Raw genomic sequence first — 18,958 nt, 5'->3', positions numbered from 1 at the left:
GATAGTTATTTATTGGTTATTGACGATTAAATTGATAATCATGATCATTTTGCTCAAAGTTATAATTGTAATGATTGTTGTCATTTGGAGAAATTTATTTTTACATTTCATCAGAATTATTGCACTTTCATTTAGAAGCAGAAATCAAGAGAACGTCGTCAACCCATACACAGTTTATTTTACCTCAGTCTCCTGATTCATTATAGGTTATTAATCCTAAATATTAAAACAGTGAAATACCTAATAGTATTTCTAATAATTCCAAATGACAATGTTTTTATTTATTAGAACAACAGCATAAAAGACTTCATATTGTAACACCAACATTTATTAATTCATTAAGTGCATTTATTCAGCGATCACAATAGCGAACAATATAGTCGAGATTCATGTTTGAATTTATTACAGTTCGTCACGGATGAGGTTTGATCGCAGATTTAGTCGCAGCGAACAGCGCAAGCGTGACAGAAAACAGAGACGTATTTACGAAGAATATTTCCAGTGTTTTCAGATCATCAGTGTTTCTTCCGCAGTGTAGGAAGCGCATGGTTGCCAGATTGCAAAGTAAAACACCAGGCAAAAAATGTATCCTTTTAATGCACCCACCCACTAGAAGATAATCGGGCTGTTTTTGGGCACAATTCTCCCCTTCTGACAATCCTAGGTAAAGTCACGATTGTTCTACACATTATCTTATCAGATTTTCCCGTGGTGTGATGTGTGTTAAGAGTGACTCGGAAGAACGTCGGAGCACCGATCTCAAAATCGTAAATATCCAACAAGTTGAATATTTAGGATCAGAAATCCTGATATGCGAGGGTAACCCCAAGTACAACAAACGCACTCTGTAGTTTGTCACGTGGATCAAAACGATACCCAATCAGAAAGCAAGCATAACACGACCAAATTCTTCTTTTTTTTCGTAAAAAGCAGTCCAAACACTATTATCACCATTTCTTTTAGCCCATCGTCCGCCATGTTTGTTTACTCTAAAGTCGAATTTGACTATGTGAGATTGTGTGCGATTTCCCATGTTCAGGAATCAGCTTTAAGTTTGTGACATCTGGCAACCGCAAACATGAACGTTTGTAGTACAGCAGTCTGTAATATTTTGTCTCCTTTTTTCGTCCAAAATAAAGAGAGATTTTGGTCATTTTAGTATTTCTAGTCTAGTCTTTTTTTCGTCAATGACATAGCATGTTAATATATTATATAATAATCACAGTTATCGTTTAATGACCTCGGTGTCGTCTCGTCATCTACTTGTCTTAGTCATGGAAAAAAGGTTGTTGACTGACAACCATTTTTCGTTAATGAAATGAACACTCACTAAACAATGATTTTACTGATTTTAAGTTACTTTAGGCATCACAACATTATGATGATGAAAATTTGCATTGGTATTAAATTATTGTTTTTAAAGATAAACTTTAAGTGAAAGTTAGATTATGGCAAAAGGTAATGTAAAATATACAATCTGCAGATACCGATAATAATACTGTTTTGATTCTGACCATACTAAGTGCAGGTCACATGACAACATGCTAGCTTAGATGCAACTGAAAACTCAATTTTACCACATAAATGGTTAGCAAACCAATCACAAGTAGCCTGGTTGTTCCATTGACATCATGAAAACTGCTGTCATAATATTGTTGGTGTGGCCTGGTTCCACATCCTTGTACTTTGTGACACAACTTGGCTGATCCTTCATTCAGAACCAAAGATTGACGGAAAAATTCATTAAAGCAATAGCGCTAAATAAAAAATGTTGATAAACTTTCATGAGGCAATCCATCTCGATTATTCTGATGAAAGCGGACCGATCTTTTAGAAAAGATTTCCCAAACACGCACGCACAAAACAGACATTTCCGCGTTACAACTGAGAGCGATCATTAAATATGCCCCGAAATAATTACAGAGAACATCTCTCTTCAAAGTAAACTTGAAAAGCCATACATCCAGCTATCCAAGATGGAAAATTAATTGATTCTCATCTATGTCTGAGAGCAACGTTTATCCAAAACAGAGCAAATCAGACGCTCTTCATAAGAACAACGTCCTGTTTCTGTGTGCATGCCTGATTCCCTTTATATGTAGCTGAAAACACCTCTATGAAGGGGGCTGAACCATCTGGATGAAATCAAAACCATGCATTCAGACCTACTCGCTGCCTCTTAGACACACCAATAAACTCAGGGAACCCAGAGAAGTGCTCAAGATGTTGGGGGGAAAATAAGAGATGGAGACCCAGACCAGAATCTGTTTTCATTAATTTCCACTCCAGAAAACACAATGCACAATTTTCTCGTGGCATTCCAGCTAATTTGTGAAATCTGATCGAATCTTCCGAAACCTGTGGACCTGAGCCGTGCACACACTAAACTTTGATGAACCAGAGCATGGACATCGGTTTAAAACTAATTAAAGTCAAGAATGAGGCAATAAACTTGACATTGCTGATTCGTAGAGCCCTCGTAGCGCACTTTTTCACGCAAACTTGCCATGGATGCCAGAGGATGACGTTTAAACTTCATCTTAAAAACCTAAGCTGACTATGAAACCAGTTCCTTGAGGTTAATAGCACCTTTGCTTGAATTGTGCCGACAAATTTGACGAAACAAACCTGTGTGGGTCACAACACCACATATTTTAATACAACACGAGAAAAAGTAACCTGCAGTTTTAATACAGTGCCCGTGGCACCAACACTTGAGGAGCCGTCCACATCCTCGCACTAAACCTGAATGATGGACCCATACAACTTTACATGAATTATTATTATAAGAGACGAAATGAAAATGTCAGGATAAGTGAAAGTTTCTTGGAAAGATAGGCTAACACATTGCAAAGGACTCAGTAAGGGAAAACGCAAACTTTTGGGAAGCTTTTCACGCAAAAACTACAACAAAACATTGAAATTAGTATTCTTAAAGTGAAAAGCAACATCTGAATGATGAAATGACTCCAGCCAGGTTTGAAAAACCTCACCAATTACACTTTCCTTCAGAATTTCCATACAAAGATGGTATTGTTAGCAACTTCTCTCGCCTTGACAAAAGGATGCGATCTCCTATACATCATATTCACAGTCCGTTCATGCAGTTTAACCTTATAATATTCCCTTAAGTGTGTTATATCCACAACAGCTGAAAATCATCTCAGACTCCTCACATACTATTGCAGTCTCCAAGTCTGACACAGTAGCCTATGACCCCCATATGACAGATTTATGAATATTATAGGTCACTTTTACAAGACTTTACTACATTTAAGGTTTGTAAGGTTGTTTCTATGGCAACAGATTGTACACAACAGTGGAAAGATCACATGGTGATGTAGTGCCATAAAATATCACACTATGCAGTGTGGAAAAGTCACCAAAACTTGAAGCAACACGAGTTTTCATAAACAGCCGGTGTTTTACCCTTCAACAAAACACTAAATATTACAAAATAATCAGGGGGATATGCACGCATCTGTGTTACTTGTAGCAAAACAAATGTTAGAATTGCTAAAATATCTTATCAGTAGGCTTTAAAACGCAAAGGAAAACATGATGAGATAAAAAAAATAACATTGAGTTCAGACCAAACACGATCGCGTAACGTTACTATACATCTCCAAAACTTTGTCTGAAATGCACGAGAAAAAGACTCGGATGTATTTAACCACCAATTTAACTCATAAACAACAGATGCACGGCAACTAATGTTGATGCAAAAGATGCACAAGCCACAAAATGAGAGATGGAAGCATGCAACATCACTCAGATTGGATGCATTGGACAGTTCAAGCGTTCACGTGCGCACCCAAACTTAAATAATATCGAAATGCATGGACACCAAAAACCATTAAAGTGCCACAACCGGCTATAAAGTTAGAAAGATCCAGTGAATATCACTCCAGAGCGCAAATTCACACTAAATACACCTACAAACAATAGTACGCACAGTTTAGAAAGTTCCGAGTCCGCAATAAGCAAAGCGACTCTTTAAAGCGCGCGCAATTCACTTACTTTTCTCTCGCTTGACTATCAGAAGGGACGACAGCTCCTTTACCTTTGGCGTACATGCTGGATTCTGTTTTAAGACTTTTACCCCACTCAACACCTGTCAAAGAAAGCAGCCAGGAAAACGTTCTATCTCCATAGCTACCCCCTTTAGTGTTTTCCCTCTCCCCCACCTCCTCCTCCTCCTCTTCTCTCCCTTTTTTTTTTTTTTTTTTTTTTACATCTCCAACATTGGCCACAAATCAGGCACAGTTTCTATTGGGGGGACTTGAAACAGGTCGCTGGTGATTTTTTTCTCTCTCGCGCGCTGTTCCAGGAATGTGTTCTGCCTCCCGCTGCGCCAGGAGAGGTGGGGGCCTCTTAAAGGGGAACGCACACTCTTCCCGTGTTTACTTGGCACAGGGGCTTGAAATGGAAAAGACGCTAACATTGCCTCGGGCCTTCGTGTATGACTTTGAGGTTTTGAAAGTAAGAATTTACGCTTGTGTTCCAAGATTGGGAATCTGAGGCATTGTTATGTCCATTATTTTAACTTAAGGTTTGCTTGACAATTTGAGATATAATGCTGTTTGAAATATTAAAGATGACTAACATTCCTCGCTATCTGATATCCATTCTGTGGTTGGTTTTGGATTGTGTTTGTAGGTGTGATCTACAAATGACGACACATAATATTTAAAGTCACCATGAAATAGGCTACATCAGTCTGAAGTATTTATCCGTGTACATTATTTTGTTTAATTCATTTGTTTATGATCTTTAATTAAATTAACTTCCTTTTGCCTCAACATCTCTTCTCTGGTGACGTTTTTTGGCACGTGGGCGGGAAAACTTGGCAGGACCGCCTTAAAGGAATAGTTCACCCTAAAATGAAAATTATCCCATAATTTACTCACCCTCAAGCCATCCTAGGTTGACTTTCTTCTTTCAGCCGAACACAATTGGAGTTAAATAATATCCTGGCTCTTCCAAGCTTTATAATGGCATTGAATAGTGCCCGAGTTTTTGAAGCCCCCAAAACTGCATCCATCCATCATTAAAGCAGTCTAATCCATACTCCAGTGCATTAATAAATGCCTTTTGAAAAAGATCTATATTATAATCTCTGGCTTCTGTCAACGAATGCATGCACGTTCATGAGAGAGTCGAGTTCCGGCAGAAGAGTGACCTCTGACCCGACGTATGGACGTTACTAGCTTCTCTTCTCTTATATCAAACTCGTCCAAAAATGTTCTTTAAAGCTACATTGTGCTACATCATTTTTTAAGTTGATTCTTAGCAAAAAAAACACTTTGTTCTTTCAAAATGATATGTGCTCATTAATGTATAATTACTTCCACCAACTAATCAAGTATTCTCCTAAGCGTAGAATCTGCCATTCAGAATACATACGAGCGATTTGCTCGAATGGCGGCAGCCATGTTGCGCCTCCATCTTGAAAATACATTAGCCAAAGAGGGACATACCTGGAAATTCAAGCTTCGCCTTTTGCGTTTTTACACTCAGTGGCACCGTGACGAATGCGGGGGGGGGGAATTACTCGCGACTGCCGGCAGATTTGAAATAATACGGTCACCGTAGGAGTTAAAACGCCCTCGGAATGGGAGGGGCTAGAAAGTAATATTCAGTTGGTAGTCATATACAATTTCAACCACTAGATGGGAGAAAATCTTACACAGTGTAGCTTTAAAACTTCTTGTTTTAGACTTCTGATTCGTGACCGGCATTTTGTTTTGCTCTATCCTCTGAGTTTCTGCGTTCGTCATTTGTCACCTAAACTTATGCTACGCTTACGCCATACGAATATGAAATGTACATCACATGCACTGTATACATACCCTAGCGTACACAAAAAAACTGTGTATATTTTGGGGTTTAGGGGGAAAATATATGGAATTGAGGAGCAAGACTATGTATCATCCTAAGAATTAGCTCTGGGACTCATAATAAAGCTTAATGGTTACAAACATATGGAAAGAGTCAAAATGCAGGTGTGTTTGAATGCTCGCACATCCTGCATATTGTACATTTTAGGAGCATACATAGGATATTGTGGCCAACTCAACTGGTGAATCATTTTCAATAAAAAGCAAATAAGCAAATAAGAATGAAATGCATCATCTGAAAGTTATGCCTCTCTGTTTTATCATCTTCATAAAGTCTCATTTGCTGAAGGAGCATGCTTGGGGTAATGACATCAGCGGGTGAACCAAGGCATAAAGTATGATTATATTCTGTCACTATCATTTGGTGTCCGTGATAGCTGAGGTTTCGCCATTTTTTAAATTTAACTGTAAATATTCAAATTATAATACTAAATGAGAATCGACACATCCGAAGACTTGATTTCCATGAGGCTATGGAACATCTCGCGGCAGAGACTACTGTAGTGTCTTGTTTTGTAAACAAGGCATAGTGTAATGGAGAGTTTTGCAAAGAAATTTTGTTGAAAGATGAAGCAGCCAACTGATGAAGCAAGCCTTAAAGGAGCCGCACCTTAAAAACGGATCATTTCACGCAGAGGGTCAGAATAAAGGTTGAAAATAATAGTTTTTCCGCATATAAGTGAACCTCAAGGAACATATAAAAAAAAAAAAATATATATATATATATATAGTCCAGTCTGTTGTGATTGGTCTACTTTGCTCTGATTGGTCAAATGGTCCAGTCTGTTGTAATTGGTATAATCTGTTCTGATTGGTCAGATGGCCCACTCTGTTCTGATTGGTCAGATGGCCCACTCTGTTCTGATTGGTCAGATGGCCCCGTCTGGCTATTACCATATCTGAATTTCAGCTCCAGAGGCTTTCTCAGCGGTTGTTAACACGATATGAACAGTAATGGTGGACTCGTTTTTTCAATATCAATCCAGCGCTAATCCTCATTCTTTGTAAGTGCGTGTAAAGTAAATTCGCAGGGCTGAAAACAGCGTCATCTCGACATGTCCACAACACAAACCAAACTCTTCCAGTCTCAGCTACAACTACATTGTTTGAGGGTCAAAGTAGACGTTGATCGCAGAGAGCCAGTGAAGAGCATAGGCTGGCATTATGCAAATTTGTTACAATGTTACGCAAGTTTGTAACAGGAAGTGAGACTGGAATTGCTGACGATTAATTTCTGCAGTTCAGAATCGATTATTTATTTTAGGAGACAATAACTTTATTTGTCGTGCACTTTGATCTTTTAAACTTTTACAGACCTGTTACCTTCACAAACAGCTGCATTGCATGAAAGGTAATATTCGAAAAAGCATAATGGGGCACTTTAATATACAATAGCATCCAACTCGATCTCACGGCAATTCGTACGAATTTTACGAGGTGGCTAATTCGTACGAATTCATACGACATCACTCGTACGAATTAGTAAGATTTTTGCTAAATCGTACATAATTTACAAGTTGCCCAATTCGTATGAATTCGTACAAATGACCTACACCTGACCCCCGCCCCTAAACCTACCCATCACGTGGGTTTAGACAAATTGTACGAATTCGTACAAGTGAGGTCGTAAGAATTCGTACGAATTAGCCACTTTTATTTTTCACACGTACGAATTCGTAAGAAATGGTCATGAGATAGCGTTATAGCATTGTAGCATCCCCTGGGAGCAAATCAAAACACATATTTGTCAAAACATTAGATTTTTTATCACTTTTGAGTGTAATTTAACTAAGAAATCAAGCTGTGGAAATAATAGGCAAATCTAATAATATTCGACCCCTCTTCTGGTAGATCAAAACCAAAATAGTCAAAACTATAGCTGATCTTAGACCAGAACAGGAGACCCAGGAGAATGTCAAGACTGGCATAGCGCTGCAGTCTGTGTGAGGCCCCCAGAGAGGAAAGACAACCCAAAACACCCACAGAACTGACCACTCCTGTGACTCAACCCTGACTCACGCAAACCCTCTGATCTTTCACACTTCTTCACTCGGGCCCTTAGAAGTCTGACAGACCATATTTATTGCTGTGGAATAAGACGCTTAAAAAGGGATCTTTAAGAGAGACCATCCGACTAAATGCAGGGATTCGGCCAATAGCCCAGGGTGACAGAGTTACTGTTGTTTGTTACTGTGGCAAGGCAAGAAACGACTTTACTTTATGTAACGCACAGATTTCAAAATGCAATTTTACAATTATTTTATGATTTAAAAAAAACGGACAAATTATTTAATAAAATAAAGTTTTATAAAACGTTTTAATTTGTAATTTTATAATATTGAATATATTACCTTTTAAAGGTTTAAGTTCAGTAAGATTTATTTAAAAGAAACTAATACTTATATTCAGCACTGAAAATTGAAAAACACAGACACTGAAAAATCAGCTTTACCATAACAGGAATAAATGACATCTAACATACATAGAAAACAGTAATAATATTTCACAATATTGCTGTTTTTACTAAATAAATGCAGGCTCTGTGAGCATAAGAGACTTCTTTCAAAAACATCACAAAATCTTACCAACCTCAAACTTTTGAAGGTAGTGGAACATTAATTTAGTGTCAAATTGAAATGCTTAATATAATTTTATGTGCTTAATTGTCATGAAATTTTGCACAAAATATTCTTATAAAGGTACTGAAAATGTCCATATTCAACACGTCTTGGTAAACAATTTGTATGAATGAATATTGCTAAGGATCTTTCTAGTTAGATTCAGTGCAGGTTATACTTTTCTCAGCCAGATTTAGCAGTGGAAGCCACAATCTTGTTGTTTGCCAGTTGTGTTCTTGCGGTTCTGATGGAGTGCCTCCGTCACCATGCTAACAAGCCGCATCTGCACGGGCCTTTCCCTTTAAGAGCCGAGCTCGAACGCAGCAGAATCACGTGTGTGTGTGTGTGTGTGTGTGTGTGTGTGTGTGTGTGTGTGTGTGTGTGTGTGTGAGCTGATGTACGGTCCCGTAACAGCACACTGGATGTGTGGGTGAGCATGTGTGTGAAAGAAATAAAAAATTAAAAGAGAAATGGATGGGTTTCACTTGTCTCCTGAAAAGTGAGTGAGTGAATCTCACAAAAAACATACTGTGGTCACATTTCTCCCAGAAATCAAAAGAAAAAACATGAAGGCGTAATTTTTGTATGAGAATTAAGCATATTTTCTGCCCCAATTCCTCATTACCATAATGTTTTCAGGTTTACTTATTTTTTTATTTTTTTAAATTCACAATTTTCTTGTTATTCACATTACTGTAATTTATTATACTGTATATATATATATATTTTAAATTGCATTACCGTAGTAACACTAAGGTTTCTTTGACATTTATAGCGGGAAATGTGTTTAATTGTCACTTTGTCACCATACAAAAATCTTAATGTTCCTACAAATAGGCATCTTCAAGCTAAATTAATAAAGCACTGTTAGTCAATTTTGAAAAATGTATTTCTATTGAATTAAATTAGGCTACTTATAAAATATGCATAATAATTAAATAGATTAGTGTACACATAATCAATGTTTGCTCAGAAAATCCAAAAAAGATAATTTAAGACATTTAATATATATTTGTAATAATACCCTAATAATTTTCTCTAAATAATTAATCACACTAATTTAACATGTTAAATTGACAGGCCTAATATTTAATTTATCTATTTGCATTACGGTAATGAAAATTTGTGGAGTGGAAATGTTAATCAAATTAATTACAAGATATGCGAATAAATTAATTGGATTAGAGCATTTAATAAAAATTTCCTCAGAAAAGCCATTAAAGATAATTTAAGACATTCTTTATATATATATATATATATATATATATATATATATATATATATATATATATATATATATATATATATAATACTAGCTAGCTTTTTAATGCATGTATTAAACATATTTTTGCATAACAGTAGTGAGAATTTGGGTGGGCAAATGTTAATCAAATGAAGATATTCATATTAATTAGTTTTGATTTTGAGGTGAAATATGACCTGGACGTGTTTGTGACATATTTCGTGAGATTCAACCCAAGCAGTGCCAAAAAACAGTGTTGGACACAGTGGATAGGAACTGAATGAAAGCTAACTGACATGTTATTGACTCAAGGCCAAGTATTATGACATCACAAAACACAACAGAGTGATGTACATCATCTCCGGTATGAGACCTCCCAGTATTCACTGTTCACTGGTGCAAAAAAAATCTGAATGGTTCCCATTATTTCTCTCTCTCCTTTCTTCTCCAGCTCCCTCTTACTGTCTCGCACAGAACCACCCACGTGTGCGCGCTTGCCAATCCTGCTTGCCCACACAGACGTGTGTTAAGTCTGAACCCCCCTAACAATCCCATGATCCTGTGTGCTTACAACCCTCTAGCGATGCTGCTGCCTGACCTCACCGTGCCTAGAGGGATGGGGGGGGGGGGGGGCACATGGAGTAGGAAGGGATTTAAGCAGACGGGTAATGGAGGCTGTCACATCAGGGATCAGACAGTCTGGTCTGATAGGGATGGAGCTACAACCCGTTTCAGACCTCTGTGGTGCATTTCTAAAGTGTGACCACATATACATATATATAATTTGGGCTAATGGTAAACTGGTAAACATATACTAATATAATGATATATAAGTCATATATTGTTTGCAACAACTTTTATTTTGTCGGAATAAACAGCTATTTTGAATGGCTGTCAATGGAGAAAGATGCTCTTTAGAGCCAAATGCTATAGTTACAGCATCTACTATTGCTAGCTATTGCTAGCTAATTGGGCTACGCTAACCAGCCCTGCGTCCCAATTTGCATCCTATCCATTCTAAATGGTATGTGAGATTAGATTTAGGGGCTGTTTACACAACACAGTTTTCAACTAAAACCGTAAAACTTTTTATGCGTTTTGGTCGTTCATTTACACGACAACGGCGTTTTGGGTGCCTGAAAACGCAAACTTTTGAAAACGTGTTTCAAAGTGCAAGTTTTTGAAAACAGTCTATAAACCACAAAAACGCGAATCTCTGAATACGATGACGTCATGCACATGCCTATTACGTGTTCAATCTATAGTGTTTCATCGCCATCTAATGGCCTGGCAGCAGAATACAGCGTTTTTAGTCATTTTACAGATCCGTGTGAATGGGGATCGTTTTGACAATGGTGTCGTATGCGGAAAACTCAAAGGAAAAACTTCTCCGTTTTTGAGCATTTCGTTGTCGTGTAAACGTACAAGTGTGTCCCAAAGCGGTATGTTGAAAAGTGTATGCCAAAATTCCCCAGATGGCCTACTAGCATTTCGAAGTGTGGATCCGTGCACACTCTAAAGGCTAATATTGCCCATAACCCATTGCGCTTTGGAGGAGGATTCGGTTCAGAACTACATATACAAATAAAAAGTGTTTAAAAAAAACTACAAACATGGCGGGTGTGTGCGACCGACAGTTGAGTGGAGAGGTTTAGATAAAGGGGTTTGAGTGACTAACATTTAACCTTATTAAAAAAATTATTTAATGTTATCCATGTTATATTTAATCTGCAACAACAATTGTATAAAGATATAAAGATATGATTATAAAGATATGTTTAGCCATTAATTTTTTAATGCTTCATTATGCAAAAATATGAGGAGAGTTTTCCGCATGAAAGACCCACTAATGGCAGATTAACGTGCCACTTCTTTTCTCTCCAATACTGTAGGAAATCAAATTAAATGAAATATGGAGGATGTTAACTGTGACAAGATAATTGACATGCAATTTTACGTTGACAGGATGCGCATAACTATGCGACAGAGCCTCCGCTAAAGACGCAATTTTATGACGTGATAGTATGTCCCAAAGCTTGCCTACTCTTCTGCTACACACTCAAAAGTAAGTACTTTTTCTTCACAAAACTTTTAGGGCATAGTACAAGTAGGCGAATAGGGACGCAGCTCAGCAGTTCAGAATAACAAATAACAAACATGTAGGAAGCCATTTTGTTGTCATGCCAGCCAACCATAAACAGGAAATTATGACACAGAGAGGACACCCATTATTAAAGTGTTAAGATCAGTAAATCTTATAAAATATCAGATATTTAGACTTTTTATGACATGAAAAAGATGTGAAACTATGAAACTGAATGCTATTAATCATTCAAAGATATGATATTTATGTGACATTTGTAAAGGTACTGTTTAGCCTGAAATGTTTGATGTTTTTGATAATGGTTGAGATGAATGAGATTAAGTTGTGTACTCTAAAAAGTCAGTGAAAAATATCCAATATACTGTGTCCAATATATGTGTTATTATGAAGGAATTTCCCATAAAACATGGGTATTTTCCCCACATTTTAAATTATGCATTGCATTGTTGTGTTTTAGGTATTAAATGAAAAGTCAAAATCTTAAAGGAAAATGTCCTGGCAGGAAATGACCAGTACTTTTCCTGTTTTTCAACAGATGTTCAAAATGTAAGGAAAATATATAACTTTTTTATTTGATAGTTTACACTTCTTATAATTTAAGACTTAAGATTTAAGCTTATCACAAAATATTTTATTTTATTTTATTTTTTATGGTATCAAAGTTTGATATGAAACATAAAAAACCAACATTAATGCAAAGATTGTGTTTTGTAGAACTTAGCAAATGCAATGTTACATTTTTTTTTTTTTTTTTTTTTTTTGGTTTTGATTTGGGCAGTAATTGTTTTAGTCTTTATGGTATTTCAGTATTTACAGGTGCTAATCAGGATAATTTTATAATTATTCCAATCAGAAATGCATGTTTTGCTTACATTTTAAATAAATAAAATTATTTGCGGAATTCCATACCGTTTTTTGACAAACACCAGCTTCATGTTGTACATACAACTGTACAAGTTTACATGAAGCAACTGGCGAAAATATATATTTTGACCACTGCCAGTTTGATGTCATTCATTTGCAATTAAAATGAATGCTAACGGATTGCTTTCTTCAGATATTATAGACCTACCTAAACTGCAGTGTGTGTGTTGTTTCCCATAAAATTGAAGTTACATCACAACTGAATTAATTGACGCCGAAATGCATGAGCTTTTTTTTTTTATGGAGGAGAAGACATGCAAATGTTCTTTTGCAGACCTGAGAAACAAATCCCATCCAAATAATGCTTTTGTCAGCTGTATGCTTGTGGAAAGATCTCAACTTAGCAAAGGACTATGCAGTGTTTCTGCAAAACACCGGGGTCAACAAAGGGACAGAGTGAGGGAGAGAAAGAGAAAAACAGAGCTGGGCGGTAGATGGGCAGCATTATGTTCCGCCCCCTGGCTCTCTGAAAATGACTAATGCTCCAGAAAGCAAACAGTAGTTCTTCTCCAACACCTACGCCAGCAGATGACAGATGACAATACTCAAGAAAATGAAAAATGTGTATAAATATAGTTCATGGGCACGACTAGCTGTTTCGACATGGCATGCCTGGTGTGCACTGCTCAGAATGGAAAAAATAAGTGGTTGGGCAGATTATTCTTGTGCTCTGATAGGGATGGAGATGAGTGGTAAACTTGAGTTCAACCAATTAACGTCATTTTAAAATTTTCTGAAGAAAATGTGAGTGGTGCTTGCTTGTGCAAAACAAGTGAGTGTTTTAGTGCACTGCCATATAGTTTCTAGGGTGATTTTAGCATTTGCTAGGAGGTTGCTAAAGGCCCCAATATTATCACAAACTGTTTTTAGTTTCACTTTCATTGACTTTTAGTTTGTATTCGTCAGTTACCAGTTTCACTTCAGTTGTCCGGTATTGTCGTTGTTATACGCTGTATGTTGCCTGCTTCTTACATTTGGATTACTTGAGTTTGTTTTTATTTAATAAATACTTTGTTTTGTTTTTCCTCATTCTCTTCATCATTATGGATCTAAAAGTTACAAGAACAACCAAACAAGTTAATATGGAGATTCCCTCCATCGACACATCTCTGATGGGAAACCGAGTACATCAGCTTCGCCCTGTGGGTTGAGAAGAAGAGAATCCCACCTCCAGTGTCCGGTCACCGCCCAGAGCCAGACCCAGCGCCCATGCCCACCGCGGATTAGGAGCCAGAGCCCCAGCCATTACCTGCCACACACATCGAACCTGAGTCAAAGCCCACAACAGAGCCAGTTGCCAAGTCCATCCCAGAAGCAAAGCCTGAGGTCCTGGCTGACCAGGTGTGTGAGCCTGTCGCAACATCCATGCCAGTGGGAATATTGGTGGTGATAAATGAGGAGGAAAGCCTAGGAGTCAGATGTAGTGCTTTCCACTCTGCCCACCCACAAACCTTCTCTGCCGCTGGTCCCTTCCTGCACTATTGTATGTTCAACACCTCATCATCGCCGCTGGTCCTGCCCAGCCCTAGTTCGTTGTCAAAACCAGTCCTGTCCATCACAGAGAGTTCTTAGTCACCACAAGTCCTGTCCTTCAGAGAGCCTGCTTCCTCACCCAGTTTTCCTCTCCTGCATGCTCCACTGAAGCCAGCCATTCCCTCATCTCCCCCTCCACCGGCTACCTTCAACCCCTCAGCTTCACTTTCAGCCCAGCCATGCAGCCCTGATCCGCCTTGGGACTTCCGGTCTCCAGCACTGCTTCCGCCTTGTCCCTCGAAGCCCTCAGTTTCACCTCGGGCCATCGACCAATCAGCACAACTGACCCTATCATCACTCCACCATCACCACAGACTTCCGAACTGTCTGTTGCGCTCCATCCCTCCACCCCTATGGCTCTGTCGGACATCTCAATCCCTCAGGCTTCACCGGGGTCCCCACTCACACCGTTGTTGCTTCAGCTCTTCGGCCTTTGGCTGCATCTCGGCAACTCGTCGCCGGGACTTCGCCTTGGTCTCCCAGTCCCTGGACGTCGGCTGGGCCTCACCATCTCCCTGCATCACCTCGCGGTGGGTCGCCTCCATCATGGCCGTCTCCTGGGTCGCTCTGGGATCTCATCAGCTGTACGTTTCTCCCTGGATCCTACCACCATAAACTCCTCCATGGCTCCTCCCACAGCCAACTCCTCCTTGGTTCCTCCCATCAACTCCTCCCTGACTTCTTCCACCATCTGCTCTTCCACCCTATGGGTTTCCAGCAACTCGCTGGTCCTACGTCCACCTCCTGAACCGTCACCCTTCTTCCTAAACCTAAACCATCCATCATGGAGCAAGGAGGGGTCGTTCTGTCACAAACTGTTTAGTTTCACTTTCATGGACTTTTAGATTGTATTTGTCAGTTACCTGTTTCCTGTGCTTCCTTTGTTTGTTTTCCTAGTCTTTTGTTGTTACCTTTGGATTACTTGAGTTTGTTTTATTTAAAGAGGGTCCTATTATGCCCTTTTACGAAGTCTTGATTTTGTTTTTGGGGTGTACTAGAATATGCTTTAATGCTTGATTATTCAAAAAATTCATTATTTTTCACATATTTTACATTAGAATGTGTCATTTTCAATGAACCCCGCCTTCTGAAATACGAAATATGCTGTGATTGGCAGTCCCGCCCCTTCATAACTGCAAGCTCTACTCTAGTGTAAATATAAAGGATGATGGCAGCAATTTCAAACCAATTCGAGCTCGATTCAGACCCTGACAATGTTAACGAACAAGAGGATCGTGCCGAACGGGTTTCATGCATGGACTTTGAAAGCAAGGATTTCACAGGACGTTTCAGAGTGGTATGTTTTTATACTTTATAGATATGATGTTATCCACCATTTAATCATGATATTTGTCTGAAAACTATGGTTATACAAACAGTAATCGATCACAAAAACATGGTTAATTTCCTAAGGTGTGGTGAACAGCCTTATACAAGCGAGAGCTTACAAAAGCTATAGTAAACAACACTAAATCAACACAAATTTTTGGGGACAGGAACACGTTTACTTCCTAGAGTAGGATTTTTCTCCATCTCTGGTAAGATAGCAATCGTGATGATAAGTGCGTTTATTAATTATTAGGGGTGCAACGGATCGCACAGTTGAGCCGTGATCCGTTCGGACCAGGCCACAAGGATCAGCACGCATGTGATTCGCGGATTAACTGCTCAGTTTAACCATCATAGAGTGAAAGTTTATCATTTTGGACATGTTTTGTCTTGCCAATTTACATATTCAAATGATTAAACTATTTTAAACGCGGAAGAAGAGGCGACAATCGGGACTCGAATTGATTCCTCTTTCGCGTTTACTTGCGCTTGAGCGGACATATACACACAAAATGATGTCAAAATACCCGTTTCAGCAAGTATTCTCTCGGTTATGTCATAAGTGAACAGTTGAGAAAGAAACCGGATGTGTGGCAGTATATTCGGTCCATGCATTCGGTCTTAAAGTGACAGCAGCATAACATTCCTGCTGTTGTCTGTGTCATTAATGTTAATGTTAATGATATGTTAATAAAATTAAAAACACAGCTTTAACAACGATGAACCTATTTAATTTCTACAATGAACAAATAGTGTTATTTTACATTTAGGCAGCTTGTAGGATAAGTGTGCCGCGTAAAGTGTGAGTACCAAGCAGCATCCCTTGAGAACGAGACCAAAAAAGTTATGTGCACCCCGGTCTATAATTGACTCTTATGAGTCAATTCTTTTTAGTTAATTAAAAAATATACAGCTCGACCAGTGAAGTCCGATTCCCAAATGAAAGACTCTTATGTGCTGGTTCTTTTTACTGAATCACAAGCGCTTATGAATCAGTTGTATCACTTTTTCTATTAATTTGACCATTATTAATTCGAACCATAAGTCATTATTTTTGTCTTATTTTGTGTTGAATTGAACTTAGGGCTGGTGAGACCTAAATAAGAGATAAAGTATGAGTTGTGGATTTTTTTTAAAGAATAAAAAAACAGTGCCTTTACAAACATAACCAATTATTAGTTTAGCGTTTATCATTTGATGTCTATGTGTGAATGTGACTGTCATCATTAATCCAATGATTGGCTTGTCAAAATGTCTGTCTGTCTGTGTTTGGAAGGGTGTTAGTGGGTGGGTGATGTGACCTACATATATGCACATGACTACTCATTAGCATAGCCCCCATAATCCTCAAACACATAATAAATAGTGACTTGAGTCACACAGACAGGTCAGTGAGAGAAGGCCATTTACATTATTTACATTGGCTCTTTTGTTTGTCGTCAACTGCCTTACTTACGTCCTTACCAGATGTCTGTCTCTTGCTTTATCTTTCCTTTGTCTTAATTAATCTCTGTCAGATGATAAAATATTGGCTGGTTTATTCTTCTTACAGTCCAAAATGCTTATGTTAATGAAATACAGTATAGTCAGTGATAAGTTTATTTTTGTAAGTTATTGGATAATGTTATTAGAGTTATATTAAATGTAAATATAATACCAGTGAAAACATTAAGTCAGTTCTACTAAAAAGAGTCCTTAATTACCATCTATATAATGACAAATGCATATTTCAGAAAAATGTAATTTAGTACCCAAACAATAAAGATCAGTGTGTGAAAACATGGATGGATGGATGGATGGATGGATGGATGGATGGATGGATGGATAGATAGATAGATAGATAGATAGATAGATAGATAGATAGATAGATAGATAGATAGATAGTTAGATAGATTTGTTTGAATTTTGAGGACGTTTAGTTTTTACGTTGTTTTTGTATTTTAAAATGAAGTATTATTATGCATTTAGAGGTTCTTGGATACCAACATCGTGCTGATGCCACTACTCATAGCGGGGCCCCATGTAATAGTTTGCAGAGGGCCCCCAAAATCTTCAGTATGCCACTGCTGGGAGGTCTTTAGTGTTTTTAGGTCACTTGACCGAGATTGCGCCAGTGTTAATCTATTTCCTTTTTTTTTCCCTCTGCAGTCCTTCGCTGTACACTCATTAATCACAGACAGAAATGATAGATGGTGTGCACACCAGCAATACCATCTATTACTATGCATATCTCCCTCCCTCCCTCTCTCTCTCTCTCTCTCTCTCTCTTACTCTCTCTCTCTCTTACTCTCTCTCACACACACTCACACACTCACTCACTCACACACACACACACACACACACACACACACACACACACACACACACACACACACACACACACACACACACACACACACACACACACACACACACACACACACACTACTTTACAATGATGCACCACCACAAAGATGCTGTGCTTGACATTAAACGCAAGAATGACTGTCCTAGCATAATGGTGCATTGCTGATTCCTCACAGCTGCTTCTCCAAACACGGATAAGAAATCCTTGTCACTGGCACGGAATGTCATTTTCACACAGATCTTAGCATTTAAAGACCCGCTGAAATCAAAATGGGAGTTTTGTGGCTTTTAGTTCATGTCTATTAGCTTTGAAGGCCATTTGTATGCTAGCGCACTACTAAAAATTGACAGAATTATCTCTTGAATCTAAAATGTACCATGTTTCTTGCACAGTAAAATGAAAAAGAATATTGTATTCATATAATATTATATATCATGTCCATATTTGGAATGTCCCTTCCCGCTAAGAATTTGAATGGTAGCATAGTCTCAAATGGAACATTAATATTTTTTGCTACAAGTTAAACTGTTTTTTAGTTAAGTGATATACAGCATTTAGCTTTAGCATGTTTGCTAACAAGTCCAATTATGTTACAAGCACCCCAAAAATTGTTTTTAAAAAAATGGTATTTGTATAAATAAATAAAAACATGTATTTTGTCTACTTTTCTAATTGAAGTATCAGAAAAATCTACAGTGTTGAAATAATGTGTTAGCATAAGTTAAGAACAAGTGAAAAAGCAGTAAGACGAAATATTCAAGATACAATCTATGAAAAGGTCTTAATAGCTTACGCAGTGTTGCTGCTCAAGTCAATTTATCTTGTTTTAAGAATTTTTAGAGTTTTTTACGGGAAAACGTACAACGTTGGGCCGATGATGGTAGTCCACAAGTAATTTTATGAGGTTTTTAACAATAAGATTGGTTTAAAGTTGATTTTCTACCAATGATCTTTACTTTT

The 18,958-nt window shown here is 38.0% G+C and overlaps 1 protein-coding gene across 1 annotated transcript in view; it reads right to left on the bottom strand.

The window, feature by feature from the left end:
• Positions 1 to 4,203, bottom strand: part of ssbp4 (single stranded DNA binding protein 4) — a 65,402-nt gene extending 61,199 nt beyond the window's left edge. Inside the window, exon 1 of the mRNA XM_079592428.1 lies at positions 4,021 to 4,203. Coding sequence (XP_079448554.1) covers positions 4,021 to 4,076 — 56 coding nt within the window. The 5' untranslated portion in view covers positions 4,077 to 4,203. The remainder of the gene's footprint in view (positions 1 to 4,020) is intronic.
• Positions 4,204 to 18,958: the final 14,755 nt, after the last annotated feature.

The sequence above is a fragment of the Phoxinus phoxinus genome, assembly GCF_949152265.1.
Source record: "Phoxinus phoxinus genome assembly, chromosome: 20".
Lineage (NCBI taxonomy): Eukaryota > Metazoa > Chordata > Actinopteri > Cypriniformes > Leuciscidae > Phoxinus > Phoxinus phoxinus.
This window is presented reverse-complemented; position numbering and strand designations above follow the sequence as displayed.